Here is a 23,936-nt window from a genome sequence, read left to right as displayed (position 1 = left end):
AGAGAAGAGAAGAGAAGAGAAGAGAAGAGAAGAGAAGAGAAGAGAAGAGAAGAGAAGAGAAGAGAAGAGAAGAGAAGAGAAGAGAAGAGAAGAGACTGTACATCAAAAATATAAAGGAATGTATAGAAAAAAATCCATTACAGCTGCACAGCTTGCATTTGTGATTTTCTTATCTATGTGGACAATGAGCCAAACACAGACAGTTTGGCATCATATTTCTGGCTCAGCCATAACAGAACTTGATAGCTTAGTCTCAGATAAAGCTGTAAAAATAGCTCTAAATAGTTCTGTGAGCATTTGGTGACAGTTTCGATGACAGACTATGCGAGGGAGCGAGGGTTTCCTTTCAGGCTCATCATTTAGGAACAATGTTCAACAATCACATCGGTAAAGGAGACAGATAACAATTTCTCTGCTCCGAGTAGCATCAATAGAGCAGTCTGCAATTCAGAAGATATGAGGCACTTTGTGCAAGTTTAGCTTTTTTTTTCTGATTGGAAAATGTCTTGTTTTCTTTTACTGAGCTGCTGCCTAACTTCTGTCAGAGAGGAGGCGAGGCTGACTTACCAACCAGGCCAAGTGGACACCAGCTGCAGACTCCTACAGGCTCTGAAAGTCTCACTTTTAATGTGTGTCATTAGGTTGGAGTAATTAATTATTTGCAAGTTAGCTTTCCTGCTTCATTCTAACATCCTGAGGCTCTCTATAGGGATCTCGATTTAAAGTAGGAAAATAATTTTTATTGTTAAGCCATTTTTATAGTTCTAACAGCTGCAAATCATCAAAAATGAACTGAAGTACAACAAAATTTGCTTGTTTACTGTATCGAGAGATTAATTATTAGGCGTTATCTGCCGTGTGAACTAAATAGCGAGTTACATGTACAGAGAACAGGAGGAAAAGTGGGTCAAAAGGAGCCCAAAAGCTCATTTTTGTGGCCCCATAGAGGGTGAATCAGGCCCTAAGAGAGCGATATTCTGGGATATGTCACATATTATTAAAATGATACTAAACTAGACAAAACAGGCTAAGGGGCCACACTAAATAATTTAAACAAACTACACCTGGAATGCAGTGAAAATTGGGTAGCGGAGCATCTGATGATGAACAATCCAGTGAATTACAGACAAAAAGATACTGAATACTTTTCCAAAGAAATGACTCGACTCTCTCGGAATAATTGCTTACTGTGTTCCAGAAAGTGAGCAAGACCAGGGAGGTCACCGGGGTCACTGAAGCTGCCCACACCTACACACAGCGCTGCTGCAGACTAAAACACAGGATATCAAGTCATTTCTAAGCCTGATGACGCACTTTAAGGACAAGTTTCACATTCTCAATGCCAACAAAGACCGTAAAATACCAAAAACCAACAATGAATTGTGCCTAACATTGAAAATCCCTAAATGAAGACCATAGTTTTAGTAATTCCATAAACACACAGGAGAGCACAGAATCCACGACACAATTTACACAGTTTAGGTAACACATACTAAAATCTACAGAACCATCCTGTTTTGTACAATTACATGCACTTTTAAGAAATAAAAAACTCTGTAGGAACAATTGAGAAGCAAGCTGAAGGCTGCAGAGAGGTTAAGGAATTTACAAAGTATTGAGAGTTGGACAAACAAATTCTGCTGTGCATTTCTATTTTTCTGTATCTTCATTATCATGGATCATGCGTAAAATTAGGCTATTATTGAAGCATGATTCACGCATGAGGGCGATTAATCACCGACTCGCTTCAATAAAGATAGCAGCATGCATGCTGTTCTTGCCATCACCATCCAAGCGTGGCGGCGCAATATCATAAATGTCAGTCACTTTAACTCAAAGATAAGGGGAGGGAAAAAAAACCTAACTTTCTTGATGCCAGCAGGCATAAAACAAAACAGAAGAATAAGCTTAGCCCTCTGGGGTGCTGAAAGTAGTCAGCATGGGCTACTTTTCATCTGTTTTCTTATTCTGATTATTCATTTTCTTATCAATAGGAATAATGATAATTAAAAGCTAACTCGCATGCTTTTAAAATGCTGCATCTGTCACTGCTGATCATGAAAAAGTGGAAAATGGAGCTTCCCTGCAAGTCATGCACTGAGGTGTTTAAAAGTCTATTTATACAGTTCCCAGTTTGTGCTGTCATGTATTAAATTGGTGTTCTATCTGATTTCAGCACAAACTTCTTTGGTTTCAACATGACTCAAGCAATTGTTCCTTCTTTTGTGACATTAGTTAAAACACAAATGGAGCTCTATATTAAAACTTCTTTGCAGTACCTGTTTCTCTGCATTCCCTTTCTTCTTTTTGCCCTCATTGTCGTCATCTTCGTCATCCTCGCTGCCGTGGTCCTCGTCGTCTTCCTCAGACTCCTCCTCTGTTTCATCTCCAGATTCGTCGTCCTCCTCTTCTTCTTCCTCTTCACCTTCATCTTCTCCATCTGAATCTTCATCTGCTGCTGGTCCACTGTAGTCTGAGATGAGCAGAGCTCGCAGCCCGTTGTCTAACACGACATACCTGAAGAAAGTAAAGTCAAAGGTGAACCAGCACAGGGGCTCTGGGAAACTCTGTGGTATCTTTGGAGTTTTACATCTTCCATTGCTTCTTCTTATTTTGAAAAGGATGTTAAATCAAGTATCACTTTGCAGACTGCATCTTATACCCTTTGAGCCTCTCTTCTTCTAAGCTTTTTCACAGCAAATTTTCCTTCTATGCCCAAAGAGGCCTGAGGCACTGGTGTGTGGTTAAAGCATGAAATCATCCCATCAGACTACAATAATATTGTTCTGATCCAGCTGGAAGAGAGGCTCGATATCATCTCTGGATTTGGGTTAGTGGATCTGGGTCAGTTTCTCAGCACTTCATGGGAAGAGAGAAAACAGCATCCCAAGATGTGCTTCATAGCAAAAAAAAAAAAAATCTGATTAATCACAATGACTGAGAATAAACTACACAACAGAAAAGATAAATCAGCTCTACAGTACAATGCATAATTTATATTAGGGATAGACCGACTATTGTATTGGTTGATTATCGTGGCCGATATTTGACATCTTTCTGATCATCTATGTTGTTATTGTTATTGGTTGATTACCAATAAATTAAATGCGCTAGTTCAGGTCTGATGCAGCCGCCTCTCTTTGTCTGTCGTCACTCTGTGGTCTCAGAAATGTTACTCAAGCAGTGACTGCAAAAACTGAACAAGAAACACAAGCCGCATATCAGGAAATTAGGTATTTTCACAGTGGCCGAGACGATAGTCACAGCCAGTGGCAGGAAAACTAATAATTAATAATGCTCTAAGATGTGGACTCTAGTGGACAATAAAAGTAAGCGAACAGTGAAAGATTAAGGAAATAGAGAAGAACAGCAGACGTAACTGCAGGAGACAAACTGATCAATCTCAGTCAATTCCACATAAAACAGAGGAGAGCTTCCTGATTTAATCACTCCTGTTTCTAGTCACTTTTAATCATGAAGAAGCCTAGTTATGAATGAAAGGTTCCTGCCATCAGATGCAGTTAAAATGTTAAATGTAATGCGTACTGATTCCAAATATCTGCTATCGGCCTTCTTGATCACCAATAATCAGCCCTGAAAAACCCAAATAGGTCGATCCTTAATTTAAACACTCTTAAGAATGGCAGCAGCTCGTCTGAGTGGAGCTGAGCAGTGAAGGAGATCTTTACCTGTACTGTTTGGGGTCACTGGGTGACTTGATGATCTGTCTGTCTCCCACGTTGTCCTCTCCCTCACCTCCTCCTCCTCCTCCTCCTGCGTCCCCCGCAGCCTCCTGCCTTGACACCAGCTCCGTGTCCTCTGCTGAGGCTCCGGCTTGCACCGAGGAGGACTCAGGAGCCGGGGCGTTTCTGGACTTGTTTGTTTGCGGCATCCTCGGCGTTGATGATGAGACGTTGGCACCGCGGGCTGACAGCAAGGCGCGACCGTAAACAACAGGACAGCTCGCTGTCACCGGTAATTTACTCCTCAGCACGGCGACACACCGTGTCAGCCCGAGCACAGCAATGACGGAGACCCTGGCCGACGGACGAGTGTGGCGAAAATGAAAAGCTCAGGACCTAGTGGGACCAAAGCAGCAACACATCAACCAAGACTGTTTGTGGCCTACAGGTTTGAACTCGCTCCCACATACACAGCCAGCGCTCACAATACAGCTATTCACAGTGACTGTCTGGTGGTTTCGCCCTATTCAACTGGATGTCAGCTAAAATGCGACCCAGCTTGACCACCCCCAAAAAAACCAAAACAGAAGCCTCTCATAGGCGAAACAAACCAACACAAACAAGCAGTAAAAATAAATATTAAGTATACATTCCGCTCACAAACACATATAAATACGCGTTAACAGGGAGCGTTAATGCTACAAGTAAGAAAAAAAAGTATTTCACGAGCACAACAATGTATTCATACCTTCTTCCTGCCTGCTGACAGCACAAGGGCCTCCGCATACGTGAGCTAGTGCGTCTCCCCAAGAAGCAGCGCTGTGATTGGCTGACGGGGCGGCCCGCTGAATCAAGACGCCCTCTGATTGGCTGAGGTGAACGAGGGGGCGTGGTTTGAGCGTTAACACGTGCAGTCAGGAGCGGTTACGCTGTGATAAGCTACAGGGGAGGACGGGACAGGCAGCGACAAGTAGCCACCTGGATGCAACCAGCTGCGAGCCATCTGTTTATGATTATGACTGCTGGATTGAGAATGTCCAACCGGCCACTTGTCATAAGCGGTAAATGTCATAATTGGTGGCTTTTTTTAATCTCTTTAGCCAATATAGCCGGTCAGGGTTGAATTTGACGTAAATTGTGTTGTCAGCTAGCCGCATAAAAAAAGCCACTGCACTCTATGGAAATTGCCACCCCCTGCGTCTCTTAATCCAACAAGGCTCTCAGACAGGGGGGTGGTTGGTTTGGGGACCGCTAGGTGGCAGGCATAGGCCACTAGGGATGGGAATAATTTACTCCTGCTTTTTAAGGATGATCTAACCTTTAAATGTCTCTTAGGAGTCTTGTTAAAAAGGTAGAAATTTGTGTTTTTTTTTAATTGAATTTCAAGAGCTTCCGTAATGCATTGTGCAGCATCTGCAAGAGACAAAATAGACTGCAAGATTATTTTTTAAGTGTTTTATTTTGCCAAAAAGATAGCAAATTAGTACAAAAAAACCCCCAAACACCTTCATGTGAGTTAACAAAAAGATCTGAAGTAAATTGGACTGACTAATACACTGTAGCTCCAACATCAAATTGCTGTGAAATGGGTAAAAACAAAATCTTATCATGAATAAGCCACGTTGACATTTGTCCAATGCTCTTCCTCAGTCTTCACTCTGCAGCGTGTTGGCATTTCACCCCTCTGCTGTGCCAATATGTCCTCCCCCTCACTCACCAGCTCTCCCTCACCCTCTCTCTCTCCCTCTCTCTCTTCTCTGTCTCTCTGTCTGAAGCCAATCTGATTTGCCCCTGGGCTTCTGTCGGCAGAAAGAGGTGATAAACACCGCAACCATGACAACCGGCGAGCCAGACACACGCCTGAGTTCCTGTATCCTAATGGCTTCACTTGGCATCCTCTCCTCCTTTTAATTCATCGAGTCCAGCCTTCACCTGAGCTGGGACAGACGAAGGCAGGCGTCAGCTACACCCTGAGCTCATCCCCATCCGGTCTCATCAGATAACAAGCTGACGGTACGTTTATCAGCATGTGAGATGAAACGGTGTTAACACTAAAAAAAAAACCCTGCACACCGTCTAAAATAGAGCTCAGGAATTAGTCACCGAATAAATATTTCCTCTGTGTGATTAATATTAACACAAATGTTGGAATATGCTGATTCGTCCGACTGACAGAAGTGAAAGCACTGAGCTGGCACATTAATAAGAGATTTTCACAAACATATCCTATTGATCACTAATGGAGCCCCTGTGAAAACACTGTGAAGGATTTTTTTATTTTTTTCAAAGTTCTGGGACAAGCAGTACGAGCACAAAGCTATTGCTCAGCTGAAATTGCAAGGCTGTGGTAATAGCGAGGATAAGCAGCCTATTAGAACTGTGTGAAAGTGCTTTTACGTGCGTCGCCACGTGAAAACTTTCAGAGGCAAAAATGGCAGGCTGGTACCGGTGATCGATTGGCCAGGCCTCTGCGAGCCATGAACCTCCCCTTTAACGCCGACACATATGGCCTTTTCATGGTGAGGTATATTATATTAGCGCGGCTGTGACACGAGCCGTCATAATTCCACATTTTTTCCACTTTTGTTCCCCTCTCTATGACTTGAGCCCAAATTGAAGTTCAGATCGGGCACCTCCGGCCTCCCCAGAAAAATGTGTCTGCGTGCAAATGCAATGTAGAACGCAGCCAGCTGAATCATTGTGGGTATTATGAATTTGTCCCCCCTCGGACAGCTTCCTGTAGAGTCATTGGAGGCGGCGGCGACGACGAGAGCCTTTACCTTAAGACTCCAAGGGGGCAAGGTTCCCATGGCAACTGATTTTAATCCTAATTAAAACGGGAGATTCGATTAATTAGTTCAGTTCGGAGAGTGTGTGTGTGTTGCATGGCTGTCTGTATGTGGCATGTGTGTGGGAGTCAGCATGTTCTCGTGAGTCACGGTGGATCTTGTGCGTAGTTATGCTAAATGAGGAGGGGGTGTTATGTGCCTATGTGTGTGTGTGTGTGTGTGTGTGTGTGTATTCAAGAGCCTGTGGGTAATCCTGTGAATCACTACTGTGTCTTTTCAGCTTGTGTGCGTGTGCTCCTGTGTGTGTGTGTGTTTCATGTCTCCCGGGAGGCTTGTCCTTGCCTGCAGTACTACTGTGTGAATCAGAGGTGAGTCCTCTGGAGTTGCCCTCTGCTTTAATCTGGAGCTAATGACAGACCCACCTGCCCTCCTGGCCATCGTCTCCCCTCCATATCTATCTGTTGGCTCCTGTGCCCCCCTCCCTCTTCACCATACACCTCAGCAACCCCCAAATGCCCACTGCTCATTGTCTCCTCTCTCTCCCACAGCTGGCCTGTTTATTTTTTTTCCCTTTTCTGCTCCTTCTGCCCCCTTCTTTACTTCCACTTGCTTTCTCCTCCTTCCCACAGAGTGCAGGGTGCCCTTGTCTGCCTCTCTGATTGCCTCATCCCACTGAGTAACCGGGTACTCGAGGCGGTGCGGGCCCCAAAGAAAGCAAAACACGTGTTCGGGGACGGCACAACAGTATGTGAACAACATGTAGCTTTAAGGAGGCTGCCTGACCCACGGATTGGCAGGGGAGAGGAATAATCCACGTCCTTACTCTTGTCAGCGTGCCTGCTTGTCCTCGAGTCTTCACTGTGTCTGCAGTCACGCATGCAAGCCACTCCCTGTGGATGTCTTGTGAACAAAAGCATAATTGGAGAGAGCTACCAAACTGGGATGACCGCTTCGTGCAAAAAATACAGTGGAAGGAGAGGAAGCGGCGAGCGACGAGAGGGAAAACTAAAGGGAAGAAATCAAAGACAGAATGGCATGTAAACCAGCTTGAATTGACAAGAGCCCACAGGAGAATCAAAGTGCGAAAGTAAAGAAGGGAGGGAGAGAAGGAAAGGAAGGAAGAAAGGGGTGTGGAATATAAGGAATCTAAGTATGATCTGACAGAAATAATTCAGATGGGAGAAAGGGAAAGACTTTGGAGAAGGAGAAAGCGGAGGAGGAAGAAAGGAGAAGTGGCTGAAATGAAACAGAATGAATCCCCATCCATTTCAGCACTGGACAGCTCCACAGACAGCACTAGGCCAGTATAAATAGATCCCCTACTTTACAGGCCCCATCAACACTCCAAAAAAGTACTTTATGTGCTCAGAGCGACTCCTGCCCCGAGAGAACAGACGCGTAGGTATCTGATGGTGCCCGATAACCATCTTCTCTCAGTTCCTCTCCGTTTGTTTTCTTAATTTAGGGAGCCTCCACGGTTCAACGACGACACTACTGTGAGAAAAGCGGAGTTTTTTTTTGTTTTTTTTCCCCCTTTTCTCCCAGATTTCTCCGTCACGGGCATTGTTGCACTCCGAGGTAGTAGACAGTGTAACCTCAGGTCTGGGATCACATTACCTCTACCACAGATTTGGCACCGGCGCTCACAAAAGATGGAAATAATATCTCAGCTGCAAAAACCTATGCGTCACCGGAGCTTATTTATATACAACCCTCGCGTGTTACGGGCGAATTAAATGCATGCTCTTGTCTGTAAGCAATCTCCAGCGAAATGCATGTGTTCATGTGGCCGTGCATACATGCCCCTCCGTCTGCCAGCCTGTTTCCATTGCGAGCGAGCATTAAGTAGCCTTGTGGGGAAGCTGTAATACAGACTAATGCACCTGAGAGCCCTGAAATCTATAACCATCATCTACATCTCCCTGATATTACTGGAACCGTCTCTGTTACTGTTTCTGATAGGAATCTCCGGGGAGAGCTTTCCCCCTCCACTGCTGTAGGGAGAGGTATGGAGAGAGAGAGACAGAGAGAGAGAGAGAGAGAGGGAGGAAGGAAGGAAGGAAGGAGGGAGGGAGGAAGGAGGGAGGAGGGTGTGCATGAGGGAGAGATGCACCTCTCCATTTCCTCAAGGTGATTCACCTTAATGCACGCTGAAATCAATGTGAAATTGAACTGAAAATTGAACTTTCAGCTCAGTAATGTGGAAGACATGTTGTTATTAAATCTTTTCCTATAGCCATGAAACCGGCTGACTGATATTTGAGCGCTTTGGAATGCACGTTTTTCATCACCGTGGCCCCACTATAGTGTCCTCGATGGAAGACCCCAGTCCACTGGGTCCACTGGAGGTGGGAGGTGGGAGGAGGGGGGAGAGGACTTCACAAGTGGCCCTATAGCTGCCACTTAGAGGCTGTATCGATGGAGGCAGCAGCAGCAGCAGCAGCCACCTAGCAGGCTGTGATTAGCCGGTATGGGGAAACTAAATTCGGTCCTGATGGTGCTGCTTGGAGGTGGTGGTGGTGGTGGTGGTGGTGGGGGCTTCATTGCTCGGCATCTGTTGCGCCCACCGCCTCCATTTGGCAGGACAGGTGTTTTGACGCAGGCCGCGCACACTTCCAGGCCCCGCTGTAATCTCCGCTTGTTCCCTCTTATAGAAAAAAAAAAAAAAAAAAAAAAAGTCACCACAGTTTTCTTCCCCCCCACCCCACCACCCCACCACCCCACCCCTGACTGGTGGTTTGCTGTGTTGCGTGCCCGAGTGCGCGCGTTTGCATGCGTGCGTGCGTGCGTGCGTGTGTGTGTGCGACGAAAAAAGCCAGCTGGCACGAGTCGCCATGGTAACACACACCGGTTTCACGAAATCCGTGGGTGCTTAAGGGCAAGAGGAGGGATGAATAAACTAATGAGATTATAAATTATTGTCGGTATAGCTGAACAGTCGGGGTATTTTATTTATTTTTTTAATTTATTTTTTTCTTTTCTTTTCTTTTTTAATAACCAGGCTGCACACGCGGGCAACGTGAGGGGAAAGTTTATGGTGGGTCTGGAACTCTGTCGTATCTTTTTTTTTTTTTTTTAATAATTGCTTGTTGCAGGAATTGCAGTCTTTGCAAAATAACTGGTGATCTGTTTATGATGAAGAAAGTGAACCGGCTTCCTCGCTCCGGTTGGAGAAGAAGGAGAAGGAGGAGGAGGAGGACGAGAAGAACCCACCCTGCGCGCTTTTACGCCTCATACACAAACTAGCAGTTGCGCGCCGCCTTATTGCATGATTAATTCCGGCGCCTGCGTCCGTCCGTCCGTCTCCCCCCCCTCTCCTCCTCCTCCTCCTCCACCACCGCCACCACCTCCATCCCCTCTTCTCTCTCCCTCTATGAATTACCCAGTTGTGTTGCGAGATGTGGAGAGGATTCTCCATCATTACGCAGGGCTACAACTCCGCGCATTGCACGCCTGCTCAGCGGTCCAGTTGCCGCAGCTCCCACGGGCTGCACTGTGGAGAAGCGGACCTGCATCCTAAAGCCAATCGGTGTTTTCTCTCTCTTTCTCTCTCTCTCTCTCCCGGTTTTTATCCTCCACCTCATTGCAGTCTTATCACGTCCCCCCCCCCTCCCGCTCCTCTCCCTCCCTCTTTGCTCTGGTCCCCCCCCCCCTCCCTCCCCATCCGCCTCAGCCGCTACAGGAGAGGAGAGAGAGGGGAGAGAGAGGGGAGAGAGAGAGAGAAGAGAGTGCGGCTGAACGTGAACGACATGTCGACAGTCAGCCTCTAAAGTGTTTTCTCGGTCGTTCCCTAATTCTTTGGCGGCGGACTGAGTGAGTATTACCCGCATCCCTGCTCTGCTAAGCGTCGCTGTGTGGATCAGAGAAGGCTGGTGGGGAAGAGACAGACAATGAGGAATGCAATTGGATTGCGTTACTCTGCCAAGGATTTTCATACCATAGCCTGGTAAATGTCTTAATAGGTTCTGTTAATGACTAGGCTGTTTAATTGGTCATGCTTTAATTCTGCTAACTATTACAATTTGTGTGCTGTAATGTGAGGAGGAGGGGGGGGCTAATTGATTTTCTTGGAGGGCTGAGAGCTATCCAGCCTGATAGCCCCTCTATACATTTGATCAGTGATGCTGCTGCTCGACTGATAGTGCGGGTCTGTGCTGGGAGCAGGGGCCCATGTAAAAGCCTGTGTGAAGCTGGAGCGAGAGAGTGTGTGTGTGTGTGTTCGTGTTCGTGTGTGTGTGTTCTGACGGACAGAGAGGACAGAGAGGTAGACACTGGAATTATGTGACATGAATAATATGGTGAAGAATAAGCAGTGACCGTCATCTCTGGTTCGCTTGCGTCAGTGTGCAGGTCTAGAGGAGAGAGGAGGGAGAAAGAGAGGAAAGGAGAAAAAAAAAAAAAAAAACTCAGAGACTCAAGAAAGACAGGGAGGGAAGCCACACCTGTGTCAGGCCCGTGTTTAGATGGACATGAAGACACAGGCGGAGAGACGGACGGAGTTTTCTGCTGCGCTTGTCACCAGTCAACGCATAAGTCCTTTCGTTTCTTGTTACCATAATGATGCAGAGCTATGCCGACTGCTGACTAGTCCACTTGGCTGATTGGAGAAAGAGGCTTGAGTGTTGATTGTGTTTCTTCTCATTAAGCAGAGATGGCCATCCACCAAAGCAGAATCTAACAGGAGGGATCCCAGTGGTCCATCTGGACTCAGTATTGATCTCCTCTATACAGGGGGGCTTCAGGCCCGGCGATAAACAATGCATTTCTTGGATGAAAACGAAGGCCTACTGGGACTGTGAATGGCTTGCATTTCGTATTGTTTTCCAATTTGTCAAACACTATTGAGCATGTCCCGTGAAGCATAGATGCTGCACAGACAGAGTGAATTTTCCTCGTCTAACCCATAGAAACGATGTGTTCTCACTTGTCTCCGTGCTTTTATTTTTTTATAACAATGCCCAACAAGTATTGCAGCATTACACTGGTTTGTTATGAAAGCTCACATTCATCTACACGTGTCTAGCTACCTGTTTCTGTACTTGGCAGGCTATAAAAGCATACTTTTTGGATATGGTTTGACCTTTCTCACATTGTTTTCAGCACACACACACACACACACACACACTGAGGCATGAAACTTGGCTCCGGCGCTGTTTCTCTGTGAGGCGGGCGTACATTGTGTGCAGGGCGAGAGGAGGGCTTTGATGTAATCAATATCAGATTTCAGCTGTTTCACTGTGAGCTCTCATCCTGAGTGGCAGCCTTGACTGACTTCTTACTGCTTATGCAATCCCACTCCTCTCTCCCACCTCACCCATTTCCTCTCCCTTTGTACCTACTCTCTGCCCATTACTCTTCCTTTATCCGTCTGTCGCTCCTTTACTCCATTCCTTCACCTTGTTCCCGTTTTTCCTCCTCCTCCTCGTCTTCTCGTTTCCACCTCTCCCTTCATCTTTCCCCCCCCTCCCCGTCATAATCATCTCTGTGATTGCTCTTCCTCTCCCGGGCGGTGATGTTTTCACTGCTGCCTCCTTGTCTAACTCGCTGATGCTAGATTATTGCTGTATGATTACAGCTACCATACCATCATGATCATTATTGCATTTCGCATGGCAGTGTTCAACACTGTATGAGCAGATCGAGATGCTTTATCCAATTTAGATCTCATTAAGACTTGAGAGGAAATATCCCCATGCAAGCCTCAGAATCTCAGCTGTTTTTCTTTTCTTTTTTTGTGTGTGTGTGTGTGTGTCTTTTTGTTAGCCAGGACTGCTGCAACTCTGTTCTCGTTCTGTTGTTATTACAGTGCCATTCTCATCATCATCACCGCCACCATCACTATCACCATCAGTTCACGCTCCTGTCTGTCACCGCGCCGCCGTCACATCAGCCCTTTTGAAAATTCTGAAGAGTTTTGATTCGCCGTGATGCTTTCACTCCACTGTCATTATCACAATAATGATCGTGACAGGACTCGATGGCAGTTGATAGCCTAACGTATTTTGCTGATTGATAATATGGGGTATTTGGTGTCTCATCCTCCTCTTCTCTGATTGCCATTCATCTTATTAGATGAAGCAGTTCATTAGACAGAGGCATTATGAATCTGATTTGCATTCACCCATATTCATATTGCATGCATTAAAACAACACATGCGTGACATTTTAGCTTCACCGGGCATTTGAGAATACAGATGAATATATTCATCACGAGCTTCCCCCCCCTTCTTGTCCAAAAAGCCACTCTGAAAATGATAAACTGTGATTCACAGGTGAACTAGCCCACGTGTGTGCCTTTGTTGTGCATTTTCAATGTCAGTATTTGAATTTTTAATTCAAACGCAACATTGTGGAAGCGGAGGGATTGTTAAGCTTGTTGTTTTTGAATTCATCTGTCCTCTCTCTCTCGCTCTCTCTTTTGCTTTTTTTTTTTTTTTTTTCGTAAACCCTCGGTATCTAAAGCCTTGTTTTCCTGTGCTGAGGATGGTACATCTGACACATGTTTACCACGGTTCGGCTCATATCATGGCATACTGTGGCCCCCAGTTGGCCTATACATCATTATTCCAATATAATGTAATTCTTTCCTCTTGGCACTGCAGTCTGTGTGATTTAACATTTATTTCCTGACTGCTTTAATATGCTTGTGATGTATCATCAATCTGATTCATCCTGAACTGACTTTTGCTGCTGCCTCCCTGGCTGTTTGCCCTCTTTTAACCATGCATGTGTGTGTGTGTGTGTGTGTGTTTTCTGTCTGAATGCGTGCATGTTTTGCGCTGCGCCTTTTTGCCGTGCAGTGCGGTGAAGGGCCGATGCCGGGCTGTAGCCCCAGGCTGCTGAGCTGAGAGGGAGAAGCAGGAGGATGCAGTGGGTCACTCTGGCAGTGGCCCTCGGGTGTGTGTGTCTGTCCCGGGCATCGCACACCCCCACCCCCACACCCACCTCCACGCACACCCCTCTGGTGGACAACTCCGAGGAGGAAGTGGACGAGCCGTGCTTCGAGCCGTGCACGTGCGAGGTCAAGGAAGGCGTGCTGCACGTGCACTGCGACGGGCGGGGCTTCACTAACGTCAGCCAGGTACCACTCTTCTCCGTCCCCTCTCCGGCCGCGTCTGTGGAAAGCACACTGTCTTTTAACTTATTAAAACGCCAGCTAATATCCGGTCCGTAATGTGGCTTGTGGGTGTTTCGAACTCTTAAATTCATGTAATTAATAAGATAACTAATCAGACCTCTAATTAATCATTCAGGTGTCACAGTCATGGGTCCGCCCTTTCAAACTCAACCTCCAGAGGAACTCGCTGAGGCGTCTCTATAGCAACGGGTTTCAGCACCTTGGCAACGCAGTGTCTATAAACCTTGGCAACAATGCGCTCCAGGACATCCGAGTGGGAGCCTTCCACGGGCTGGCCAAACTGAGACGTCTGTACCTCCACGAGAACAAGCTTGAGGTCTTCAGAAATGACACCTTCGCTGGCTTAGAGGCTTTGGAATACCTCCAGGTGGGCTTGAGGAGATGATCCATATTGATTATCAATGACTGACTGAATTATTTACGAATGTGCCCGACATTACAATAGATAGCTGCGACAGAAATAGTCAGCGGGTAGCAGGTGGTCGGGGTGACAGAATGTCCTCAATATCTCTGTGCGTTTTTTTTTTTCAAATGAGAGCGCCTTAGCTTTCAGTTCAGTCTATTTTCCAATTTGAGCAATTACATGTTCATCACATTTTCTCTTTCCTACCTGCAGGCCGATTACAATGTGATCAAACGAATCGACAGCGGTGCTCTGAGGTTCCTCTACAAGCTCCGAGTTCTCATCCTAAACGACAACCTGATCCCAGTCTTGCCTGCTCATCTGTTCAGGTTAGATTCTGATTATTTTACTGCAAAGCTTTTTGAATTACACCAGGACTGATCTGCAGAAATATCAGTGTCAGACACAATTAGTCACTCTGTGCTGTTGAATTAATGTTTCTGTGGCATACTGTTTCACATCACAAAAGACAGCTTAATCATCAGATAAAAAGCAGATTTCTCTGCATTGGAATGTGTGAACCTTTATTTTATCTCACTATCACAATGTCCTTTCATCTAACCTAGCTAACTATCTCCCTTCTCCTCCTCCTGCGCCAGATCTGTGTCTCTGACTCATCTGGACCTGCGGGGAAACCGTCTGAAGAGCCTGGCATATGCTGGGACCCTGGAGTACGTTGGCCGCTCCCTGATGGAGCTGCAGCTGGAGGAGAATCCCTGGATCTGTGGCTGCGAGGCAGTGCAGCTACAGCAGTGGCTGGGTCAGATCCCCTACACGGCTGTAGTCGGGGAGGTTACCTGCGAATATCCCTTCCACCTTCACGGCAAGGACCTGAGAGAAATCCCCCGCAAAGAGCTGTGCGCTGACCTCCCGGATAAAGAGCTACAAGGAGAGGGGGGTGGTCCGGCAGCAGGATCACAGCCTCAGCACTGGCCCCCTAACTCCAAACCCAACTCACATCCTGGGCGAGCCAGGCCCACTAAACCTTCCTCTATGGTGCACGGCTCCCGCCAGAACACTCACACTTCCTCCACGTCGTCGTCCTCTTCCTCGGCAGAGCGTAAAGACCGAGAGAGGCAGCCGAGGCCGACTAAAAGGCCTCGACCCTCCCGGACGTCCCCAACGCCTCGCAGCCTGATGCCCAACCAGAATCCCCCCGTGGCTGGTTACCAAACACGGCCCCCCATCCCTATTATCTGTCCGCTGGGCTGCACTTGCAACCTGCACATCACAGACCTGGGCCTCACTGTCAACTGCAAGGAGAACAGCTTCCTCAATGTGTCCCAGCTCACACCTCGGCCTCTCAACGGCCGCAAACTCTACCTGAGTGGAAATTTAATCCAGAGGATCTACCGCACGGACTTCTGGAATTTCTCCAGTCTTGACCTGCTTCACCTGGGGAACAACCGCATTTCCTACCTCCAGGAGGGGGCCTTTTCGAGCCTAACAAGCCTGAGGAGTCTCTACCTGAACGGAAACAACCTGGAGAGACTGAGCCCCCACATGTTTCTAGGGCTGCAGAATCTAAGGTAGGATTTTTTTTTTATTTTTTGGTTTGTTTGTTGTTGTTGTTTTTTTCTTCCTTTCCAGCATTTCAAGCACATTCCCTCCACTGCACTTGAGACAAACGCACAAACTGGAACCACATGTCAGCTTAGGTATTTAGAGATTTGTTTAGGAGTATGTGGAAATTAATTTCACTGTAATGCTGGCATAGCACGGAGCAGAACATTTTGATTACCATTATGCTGGAGTTTGATTGAAATGAAAGGTGCCCATTCTCTTCCAGGAGTGTCATTTGTTAGTCACGCTGCCTAATGGCATGCTTCAGTTGAGGTGTGAGCCTGGTATGAGTGACAACGTGAAAATTAATGTTTTTTTGTATTTGCATACAGAGGTGTTGATAAGACAGTGAGACGCCTGGATGTTGCCAGGAATTTGTGTTTTGGAAGAAGGCTTATAATAGAGAGAGAGAAAAAAGCGTTGTCAGAGTGATGCATATGTGTATCATTGTCAGATTAAGCTTTAAAAAAAACAACAATTCTCCTACAAATAATACATATCTACAGTCGGTATTTATTCAGTGAATTAAACACTGATGAAGACAACAGATCAGCGTTTATTGGAGGCCTGCTGTCGAAAGGATGAGCAGCTTTGTGCCATGACACCTTCATATTCAGAACATCATTCAGCCTTTAGTTTTCCAGCTCCTCTGTCTCTATATTTCAAGATAAGGTTCAGAAAATCTACAGACCCATTAATCTGACTATTAATCAATAATAAAGATCCTCTCTGGACATTCAAAATGTCTACCTCTTAACCTCTCGTTAGCCTTTGTTAGTGACTTAATGGTGGGAGAGCGGGATAAGTAATTCAAACCAGATCTATTTCGGCCGTGAAAGTGTATTCAGCGACTAGCATGCGGGGAAAAGTCTCCGTTCAGACTTCACACTGATTTCTATTATTTAAAAAGGAAAACTTAAAAATTCAAAGTTTGCTTAATATGATTTAATGAGATATTAAGGCGTGCCAAGGCCAATGTAAGTAGTCATCAGAGTAAAATTACACAATATCATTTGATACCGATCAGTTTATAAGCTGTGAACAGGGAATGAGAAGATTAAATTAAATTTTCTGTTATGACTTTGTGACTTGAATATTAACCGGCGCGGGGTGCAGGGAGAGGCAAGAAATACCCTCAGAATACCGCAAAATTAAGAGCTTTAAACGTGTGCAAAATGCAGAAGCCTGGTTCAATTATCCTTCTTTCTCCACAGTCCCTCCATTTAGCCTCTTTGCATGCAAACGCCGTGACACTGCCTTCCCCTCTCCTGTCTTTAGATACCTTTATTTTGAGTACAACGAGATCCGCGAAGTCGATCCCGGCACCTTCGACTCCATGCCGTCCCTCCAGCTGTTGTTCCTCAACGCCAACCTGCTGCGGAGTCTCCCTCTCGGCGTGTTCTCCAGAGTTAATCTGGCTCGCCTCAATCTAAGAAACAATCATCTCCTGCAGCTTCCCATGGAGGGCGTGCTGGAACACCTAACCGGCCTGGTGCAGGTTGGTGCAACCCTCTATTACTACATTACTGCCAATGATTGCGGCGGGTTTCATTGCAGGTGGATGCTTGGATAAACAATTCTGATCCGCTAACCTGTGAGTGTGTAAATGATTCAGATACCTGGCAGGAGGCTTTTAGCAAATTTAGGCCAAATAAAATGCATTTTCGCTGAGTGACAGTAGCAGGGTGAGGAAAAAAAAAACAAACCTCGAGATTATTAAATTTGATCACTCCCCGTTGATTTACTAAACAAAAGTGTGCATAATTACACAAAGTATATTTATTTCAAATGTCAGACGATGAGATTAAAAACAACTAATAGATTGCCAAGACACGTTATATTATCGCAGCTTGATGAAGATAAACAAAACAAGCTGAAATCTCGGATCAAGCCGGAGCGGCATGTATTTAAAAAAAAAAAAAAAAGAAAAAACTTCTGGCAGCCCCTGATCTCGTGGCCTGTGGCACAGCTGCAGTTTCCTCTGTCATCTGCATCGTCTGTTGTTTTGAGAGCTCTGCTGTGGCATGTGGGACTATGGTTGCGCCTCAGGTATTCTAATTGGAAAATTGCAATTGACTTGATTTGCATAAGTGGTCTTAATAAATCAGGAGCTAAACTGGAGAAAGCCGAACCCCTCAAGTTTTTGTGCATGGTTGTAATTAATGCACCTTTTCAGGAAACACACTGTACTGTATGTGTCAAATTCATCTTTTTTTTTTCCCTTACACCTTACCTCGCACATTTGACTGCAGCATTATGTGACTGGTTGCTGTACACAGTGCGCCGATAAGGACAGAACCACTGGTGTTACTTTTTCCTTCTCTCTCTCTCTCATCCTGCCTCCTCTCACTTCAGCAAATTTAGTGTACCAGGCTTTTCTTAGACAGCCAGAGTAGAATGAGGTAAGGTGGGTGTAGATTAGCCTGAATGTCATTGTGAATTTCCGTTTTACTTTGCTCCATGAAAAATTCCTGATCCAAGGTAGTGTGGGTGAGGCTGGCAGTTCAGAGGCTGTTTCTAAATTTTTTTTTGCTCGGGGAGGGGGTTGGAGGAGGGTGGACGGGGACGACAGCAGTTTACGGAGCTCGGAGTGAAACCGTGCAGAAGTGTATTATGTTTTCTGCGCTGTTATACACCTCTGATGTCCAAGAGCATTAAAGCATTCACCAAATGGAAGTACACAGTGGGCTATATTCATAAAGCCCAGCGGTATCACTATTGTAGTGCTCCAAATCTGTGCCACAGTAATTGAATTCATTCATTTACCGGCCTTGTTATTACTCTGACAAAGCCACATTAGCGCTGCCCATGGACTGCAAAAAAAAAGAAAAATAATGTGACAATGATATCACCTGTTGACTTAACGCTGGTCTGTTTGAAGCTCGGGAAACTGGGATTTTCTGGGCGCCGGTGTGAGCTTTCGGAGCCAGAGTTTGCACGGTGGAAAAAAAAAAAATATATCAAAGGGGTGACGCAGATGGCAGCAGGGTTTAGCTCACAGCTGCTGTAAAAAGCAGTCCATTTTGACAGTCATAAAGCAGCAGCATGTATAGCTTAGAGTCATTGTCACCATCAAGAACAGGATTACACAGTTACACCCACTTGCATATGCTGATATGAAAAATACCTCCCTGATATGGCTGTTATTAGGAAAAAAAAAAAACAATTAGTGTGACATTAAAGAGAAAATTAAAATTGCTATGGTGTGTATCGTTTCTTAACTAGAAAATTAATGGCAACACAAGAGCAACTGAGCCTTAAAACCAGCGGGGTGGTGGTGGTGGTGGTGGTGGGGGGAAATAAAATATTACCAACTCGAGTGGTGATTCAGCATCTGAGTGGATGCCAGAAATAGGTACAGTTCAGGAATACATATGTCGTTCGGAGGAAACGCAACGAACATGCTGCGTATTAGAGGCGCCGCTTTCTCGTCACTGGCAGCCGTAATGAAGAAACTTGCCCGTGGCCACGTTTCACCTCATCGTGATCAGATAGAAAGGAAAAAAAACTCTAGGTCAGGAAAGACATGACGAAAATAACACAGTAGGTGCTTAAAGGAAACTATGGCGTGTAATGTTGGACGTTACTTCACCTGCATTCATTCCTCAAACTCGGTGCGTTCAGCCATGTTCCTTCAGTGCAGGCACATGAATCTTTAAAAGGGAAATGTGCTTCTTCGCTTTGGTCCAGCAAATTAGATAATAAAATCAATAGCACTCTAATATCTGCATGCTTGATATGAAGCTGGAATCAGCGGCCGATTGTGTTTGTTTGGCAGAAACCAGCATTTAAACATAGCTCGCACAGCTGAGCCACCATGTTTGTCAGAGGAAGCTTCCTAATGCATGTGTGTCCATGGAGGCAGGAGGTTTATCCACAATAAAACGATTAGAACTCACTGAATTTTAACCAGTTTTCATGATTTATTATACCTTAAAATCTGTGGTGTAAAAAACTTTTATGACACAAAAGATCTGAGCATGTCTTCTGCAGAATATAAAAAGCTAATTATTGTACAGAATATACTTGGATTTTATTGTGGTAGAATCTCTTCCTAACTTCCTCCCAGACACTCCCACCATTGGGGGTTACCCTGGCGCTTCCTGACATCTGTTATTGATAAACCGTATCAACCTATAATACGTCCCCCGGTTGCCTATTTTCAGTGCTTTTATCACATTTGGTGACCCAGCAGCTCTTACTCAACAGAGCGGGAGGTTTTTTTGCCAAGTTGGGAGTTTTGGGACCCAAAACAGGATGTTCTCGTCATTTTTCTGACAACCTGATAGCTCTGTTTACTCCTTATTAAGACTTTTAGGGAGTCTGGAGGAGGTATTGCTCAGTTTTTCTGGGAGCGTAGTCTCAAGTTATGAGGACACAGAATACTTTGGACTCAGTTTTGTGGATTGCACGCTCAATGCTTTCTATAAATTTATATAAATATGTATAGTGATAGTCATATAGGGAGTGGTGTCTGTCTGCTATGGATTAGAAATGCAGGTTTTGCTAATTTCCTGTAGACAGTAACAGTGATAAGTAATGCATTTACCCCGGGTAATTAGTTGCAAAGTCTATTCTTTTTCAGTTTTTGTTTGTAATCTAGGAATAAATGCTAATTTATATTGTAAGTCACATGATCATTTTGTGCAGTTCTGCATGCTTTTGTACTAAATTAACTTTTACTGCATGTCACATGAGTGCAATTAAACACATTCAACTATTTAAATTAAATGTTTTACTTTACACAGTAGCACATACATTGACATAGCTGACTGACAAATAGGATTTTTGGCATCTTACTGATATCTTACTTTGATTTTTTTTTCTTTACCAGACTTAAGCTCGTGTTATTTTAATTTTAGTATCAGGAGAGTCGCTTAAAGTTGAATTAGTTTAATCAAATTCAGATAGACAGATGCTTTAATTGTTCCCTTCGTAAAAGTCAAGGCATCCAGTAGCTCACACACGTTACATTTAAGAAGAAATAAGAAAAAATAAGAATGCTAATGTGCTAAAGAAGGTGCAAGTAACGTGCAAATCGTGCTGGTCATAGAAATAAGGTGCAAAATTTCTGGTTCTAACACTAAAATATTGTAAAACAACTTCTCATCTGTGAAATATTAATTATTGTTGCTTAGTTCTTGGTTTTCTATTCTTTCCAGTTTCCAAAAAGCAGCACAAAAGTCTGGTGTTTGCTAATGAAATGGGTTAGAACACAGTCTTTACACATGCCACAGCTACATGTATACATGTCTGTATGTATAGATGTCTGTATGTATAGATGTATCACAAAGACTGGACGCAGCAGGTCTGGCTCTGTCCAAAAGCAACAACAGGATCCACCAGTAACACCTCTAGAGCTGAATAATTAGGCATCACATCTGGTTTGTTAAATATGTGGTTAAAAAAAAGTATAAAGAAGGCAAGTGACTGTTGTTTTCCACTCACTGTTTCATCGATGAGAGCATGACTTCCTGATTATCGCTGCCACTGCCCGAGTCAGCAGCTTTTAGCAGTCGAGGTCTTCTCCCTGTTTTCAGATCAGTCCTGATAAACGCTACATGATGCTTTCCGGGTGAAACCTTTACTGACAGACAGGGAGAAGCTACAGAAACAATCATGGAGGTGTTTGCGAAGCTATTAGAGGAAGATGAGGAGATTGATACCAGCCTCATATCTGTTCCTCAAATATTAGCCTACAGTCGGTGGTTGGTTAGCATCGCTTCGAACAAAGTGTGGCAGCGGAACGAGCAGCTAGTCTGGCTTTGTACAGAGATAACTGGAAAATGTTGATTTACAGTTTGGCTTTACTGTATAAAAAAAGGGTTTTGGTGAGATGTAGAGATGGCAGGAGGTGTAGGAGTGCACCAGAATAATGTTTTGGACCAAAATGAACTGAATAATTAATGCAAAAATAAGTATGCAACGATTAGTTTGCATAAAAATGAACTCATATGAGCTCAACAGAATAACTCTAATCAGCAAACTAATGCTCAAATTCACAATTAAAGCTGATATTCAGAGTTTTCTGGTGGCTTCCAGGTGAGCAGTAGTTTGTCAGGTGATGTGATCCGGTTCTAAAAGTCCTCTGATAGTCATTATTTACCGCCAGCTCCACATCCTGTGTATTAAATCTTCTCAAGACAATAAAAAGCAGTCAATATGTTTATGCAGTATAAACAAGTTCTATGTATTTAAATATATATATATAAAACAGCATTTTAGTCAAAATTGCACAGCGCAGCACAAAATAAAAAATCAACAAAACCCACAACCACCAGGTGTTTTAAGCATAAACACAGCGGCTCAGTAAAAGCCTCTGAAATTACCAGGCTTTTAGCAGTTGCAGAGTTTGCAGTCTCCTCGCAAGCATATTTTCTGTTTCAGCACAGAGGACGGACTCATTGACTGTCTGTCTCATTTAGCATTAAATGCCAATAAAGTCAGTTCAGCTCACGTTACTGGACTGTAAGATGAATTTTCCTGTAAAATAAAGGCAGCGTATTCTCGCTATTAAGATAAGAGTAATGTAGTGTTAATAACCACTTGTATTCAATTATGTGTAGGGGTGGATAATATGCCATGACTTAATTAGTATCAGACTTATTATTGCAGGATTATTTCAAGATCAATAGCCCGTGTTTTCATATTTAGCCAGTGATGACGTGGTGAAAAAGAAAAAAATTGAAACGCCTTTTTGACCTAAATCGGTTTTCAAAAGAAGAAAATTTTGAAAAATTTGCGCAACACGTCTTCGCTTTGTTTTCAAAATGAAGAATATTTCAATAATGCATTAATGTATGGAGAGGTAATTAACTACAACGCTTGATTGTCAGGAAACTATAAGTAGCAGCAGTGAAAAGAAGTTTTTTTCTAGAGTATATGGTTTGAAAAAAGTGGTTTAAACATGACACAAAAGCCTCCGTTCCTGGTTGCATTCTGTTGTTCAGGACTGTATTTTTCTGTAGGTAGCAGACCAAACATTCTCCTTATGTCGTGTCTACATACTAACAGTTTGCAGCACATTTCAAACACAGGAAAAGTCCAGATATCCACTACGGCAGCATTAAAAGTCAGTGTTTGTTTTCCCTGCGAATAAAAGATCAAGGGCTTCTTTCTAGACTCACCATGTTGCGCTGATGTTCAGCAATCACACAGAGGCAGAGATGCCAATTTCTTCACTGACAGTAGCCTCAATGGACCAGAAACTCTTGCTCTTTGCTATTACTACCACTCTCTCTCCACCTACATGAAACACAAACCGCTGGGTAGAACAAGTTCATGCCCCTTCTCGAGGGGTTGCTGAAGTCGCTCTGGGAAATATGGGAAATCACTATCTGAGGTAGAAGTCTACGATGCAGGCGAAGGGAGTGCAAGTGCGCTATGAAAGTAAATTACAATGCTTCAAATAAAATAAATATATAAATCTTCCGGAATGCACTCGGCACCACAAACTGATGAAATCGAACAGCCCATGAGTTGAACCGCTTTGACGGCGTTCTTTGGCTTTGTGAGTATAACATGCGTCAACCATGAAGACAGGTTTCCAATAGACACATTTTTTAAGCCAAACTAAATTTTGCGTACACTGCAGATTCTTCCTTCAAACGCACTCCTTTCATGTTCACTCTGTGTATTATTCAAAAGACAATGAAGCACATTCATCAGTATGGAGAAGGCTTGGCGAGCCGAGGCTCAGGGGCGTCTCGTCACCGGAGACTACAGCAAAAAAAAATCCCCGCACCAGAACCTCCAAAACCTGCTTATATTGACTATATTTCTGTGAACTAACTGGAGCAATTCTAAAGACTGACAGGTTATTGCTGTTTGGGCAAAGTGATCAATTAGAAGAGACGCAGCTCAGTGAGAACATTCTGAATGTCTCCCCTGATGTGAATTTTTTATAGCTCCTGAAGTAAATTTTGGACGATTATTGCCTGATCTTTGATCTCTGTCATCATGATAAAAACCCACCAGAGAAAATAAAGCGTGGCAGCATCTATTTAAGTCGAGCTGAATACATTTTCTGACAGAAGAGGGCTTCTGTTACCTTGCTGTGGGGAGGTTCTCAGTGAAGAAGAGAAAGTTTCAGGTTCAAACCTGCTGGTGAGGTGGAGTGTGCATGTTCCCCAGCTTCCACGAAATTACGTCACGATGCAGCTAAACTGCATTTTAATTAGCTTTCAAGGACACGCACGTATAAATACATCCCTTATTTCACTGCTTTGCTGTTGCTCCTTTTAGCCAACCAATCCTAGATTAGATGAGATGGGATTTGTCTCCCTGGTAACCCAGAAAATGCCCAGAAGACGCTTTGTAGTCAAAGGCTCATATTCGAACCCAAATCATGACATTTTCTC

At 44.5% G+C, this 23,936-nt stretch overlaps 2 protein-coding genes across 2 annotated transcripts in view; one reads left to right on the top strand and one right to left on the bottom strand.

Annotated features, from left to right (window-relative positions):
• nrd1a (nardilysin a (N-arginine dibasic convertase)) overlaps nucleotides 1-4,486 on the bottom strand; it is a 29,009-nt gene extending 24,523 nt beyond the window's left edge. The window contains exons 1-4 of the mRNA XM_008293432.1: nucleotides 4,432-4,486; nucleotides 3,690-4,079; nucleotides 2,280-2,517; nucleotides 1,189-1,270 (exon numbers count right to left, since the gene is read on the bottom strand). Of these exons, the coding sequence (XP_008291654.1) occupies nucleotides 1,189-1,270; nucleotides 2,280-2,517; nucleotides 3,690-3,892 (523 nt within the window). The 5' untranslated portion in view covers nucleotides 3,893-4,079; nucleotides 4,432-4,486. The remainder of the gene's footprint in view (nucleotides 1-1,188; nucleotides 1,271-2,279; nucleotides 2,518-3,689; nucleotides 4,080-4,431) is intronic.
• Nucleotides 4,487-13,337: 8,851 nt separating this feature from the next.
• The window catches only part of LOC103365876 (SLIT and NTRK-like protein 3), a 14,693-nt gene continuing 4,094 nt past the window's right edge, over nucleotides 13,338-23,936 (top strand). The window contains exons 1-5 of the mRNA XM_008293431.1: nucleotides 13,338-13,553; nucleotides 13,726-13,977; nucleotides 14,227-14,342; nucleotides 14,613-15,542; nucleotides 16,855-17,074. Coding sequence (XP_008291653.1) covers nucleotides 13,338-13,553; nucleotides 13,726-13,977; nucleotides 14,227-14,342; nucleotides 14,613-15,542; nucleotides 16,855-17,074 — 1,734 coding nt within the window. The remainder of the gene's footprint in view (nucleotides 13,554-13,725; nucleotides 13,978-14,226; nucleotides 14,343-14,612; nucleotides 15,543-16,854; nucleotides 17,075-23,936) is intronic.

Source organism: Stegastes partitus, unplaced genomic scaffold (genome assembly GCF_000690725.1).
Source record: "Stegastes partitus isolate 25-593 unplaced genomic scaffold, Stegastes_partitus-1.0.2 Scaffold887, whole genome shotgun sequence".
Taxonomy (NCBI): domain Eukaryota; kingdom Metazoa; phylum Chordata; class Actinopteri; family Pomacentridae; genus Stegastes; species Stegastes partitus.
Note: the sequence above shows the minus strand (reverse complement) of the source record. Positions and strands in the feature narration are given on the sequence as shown.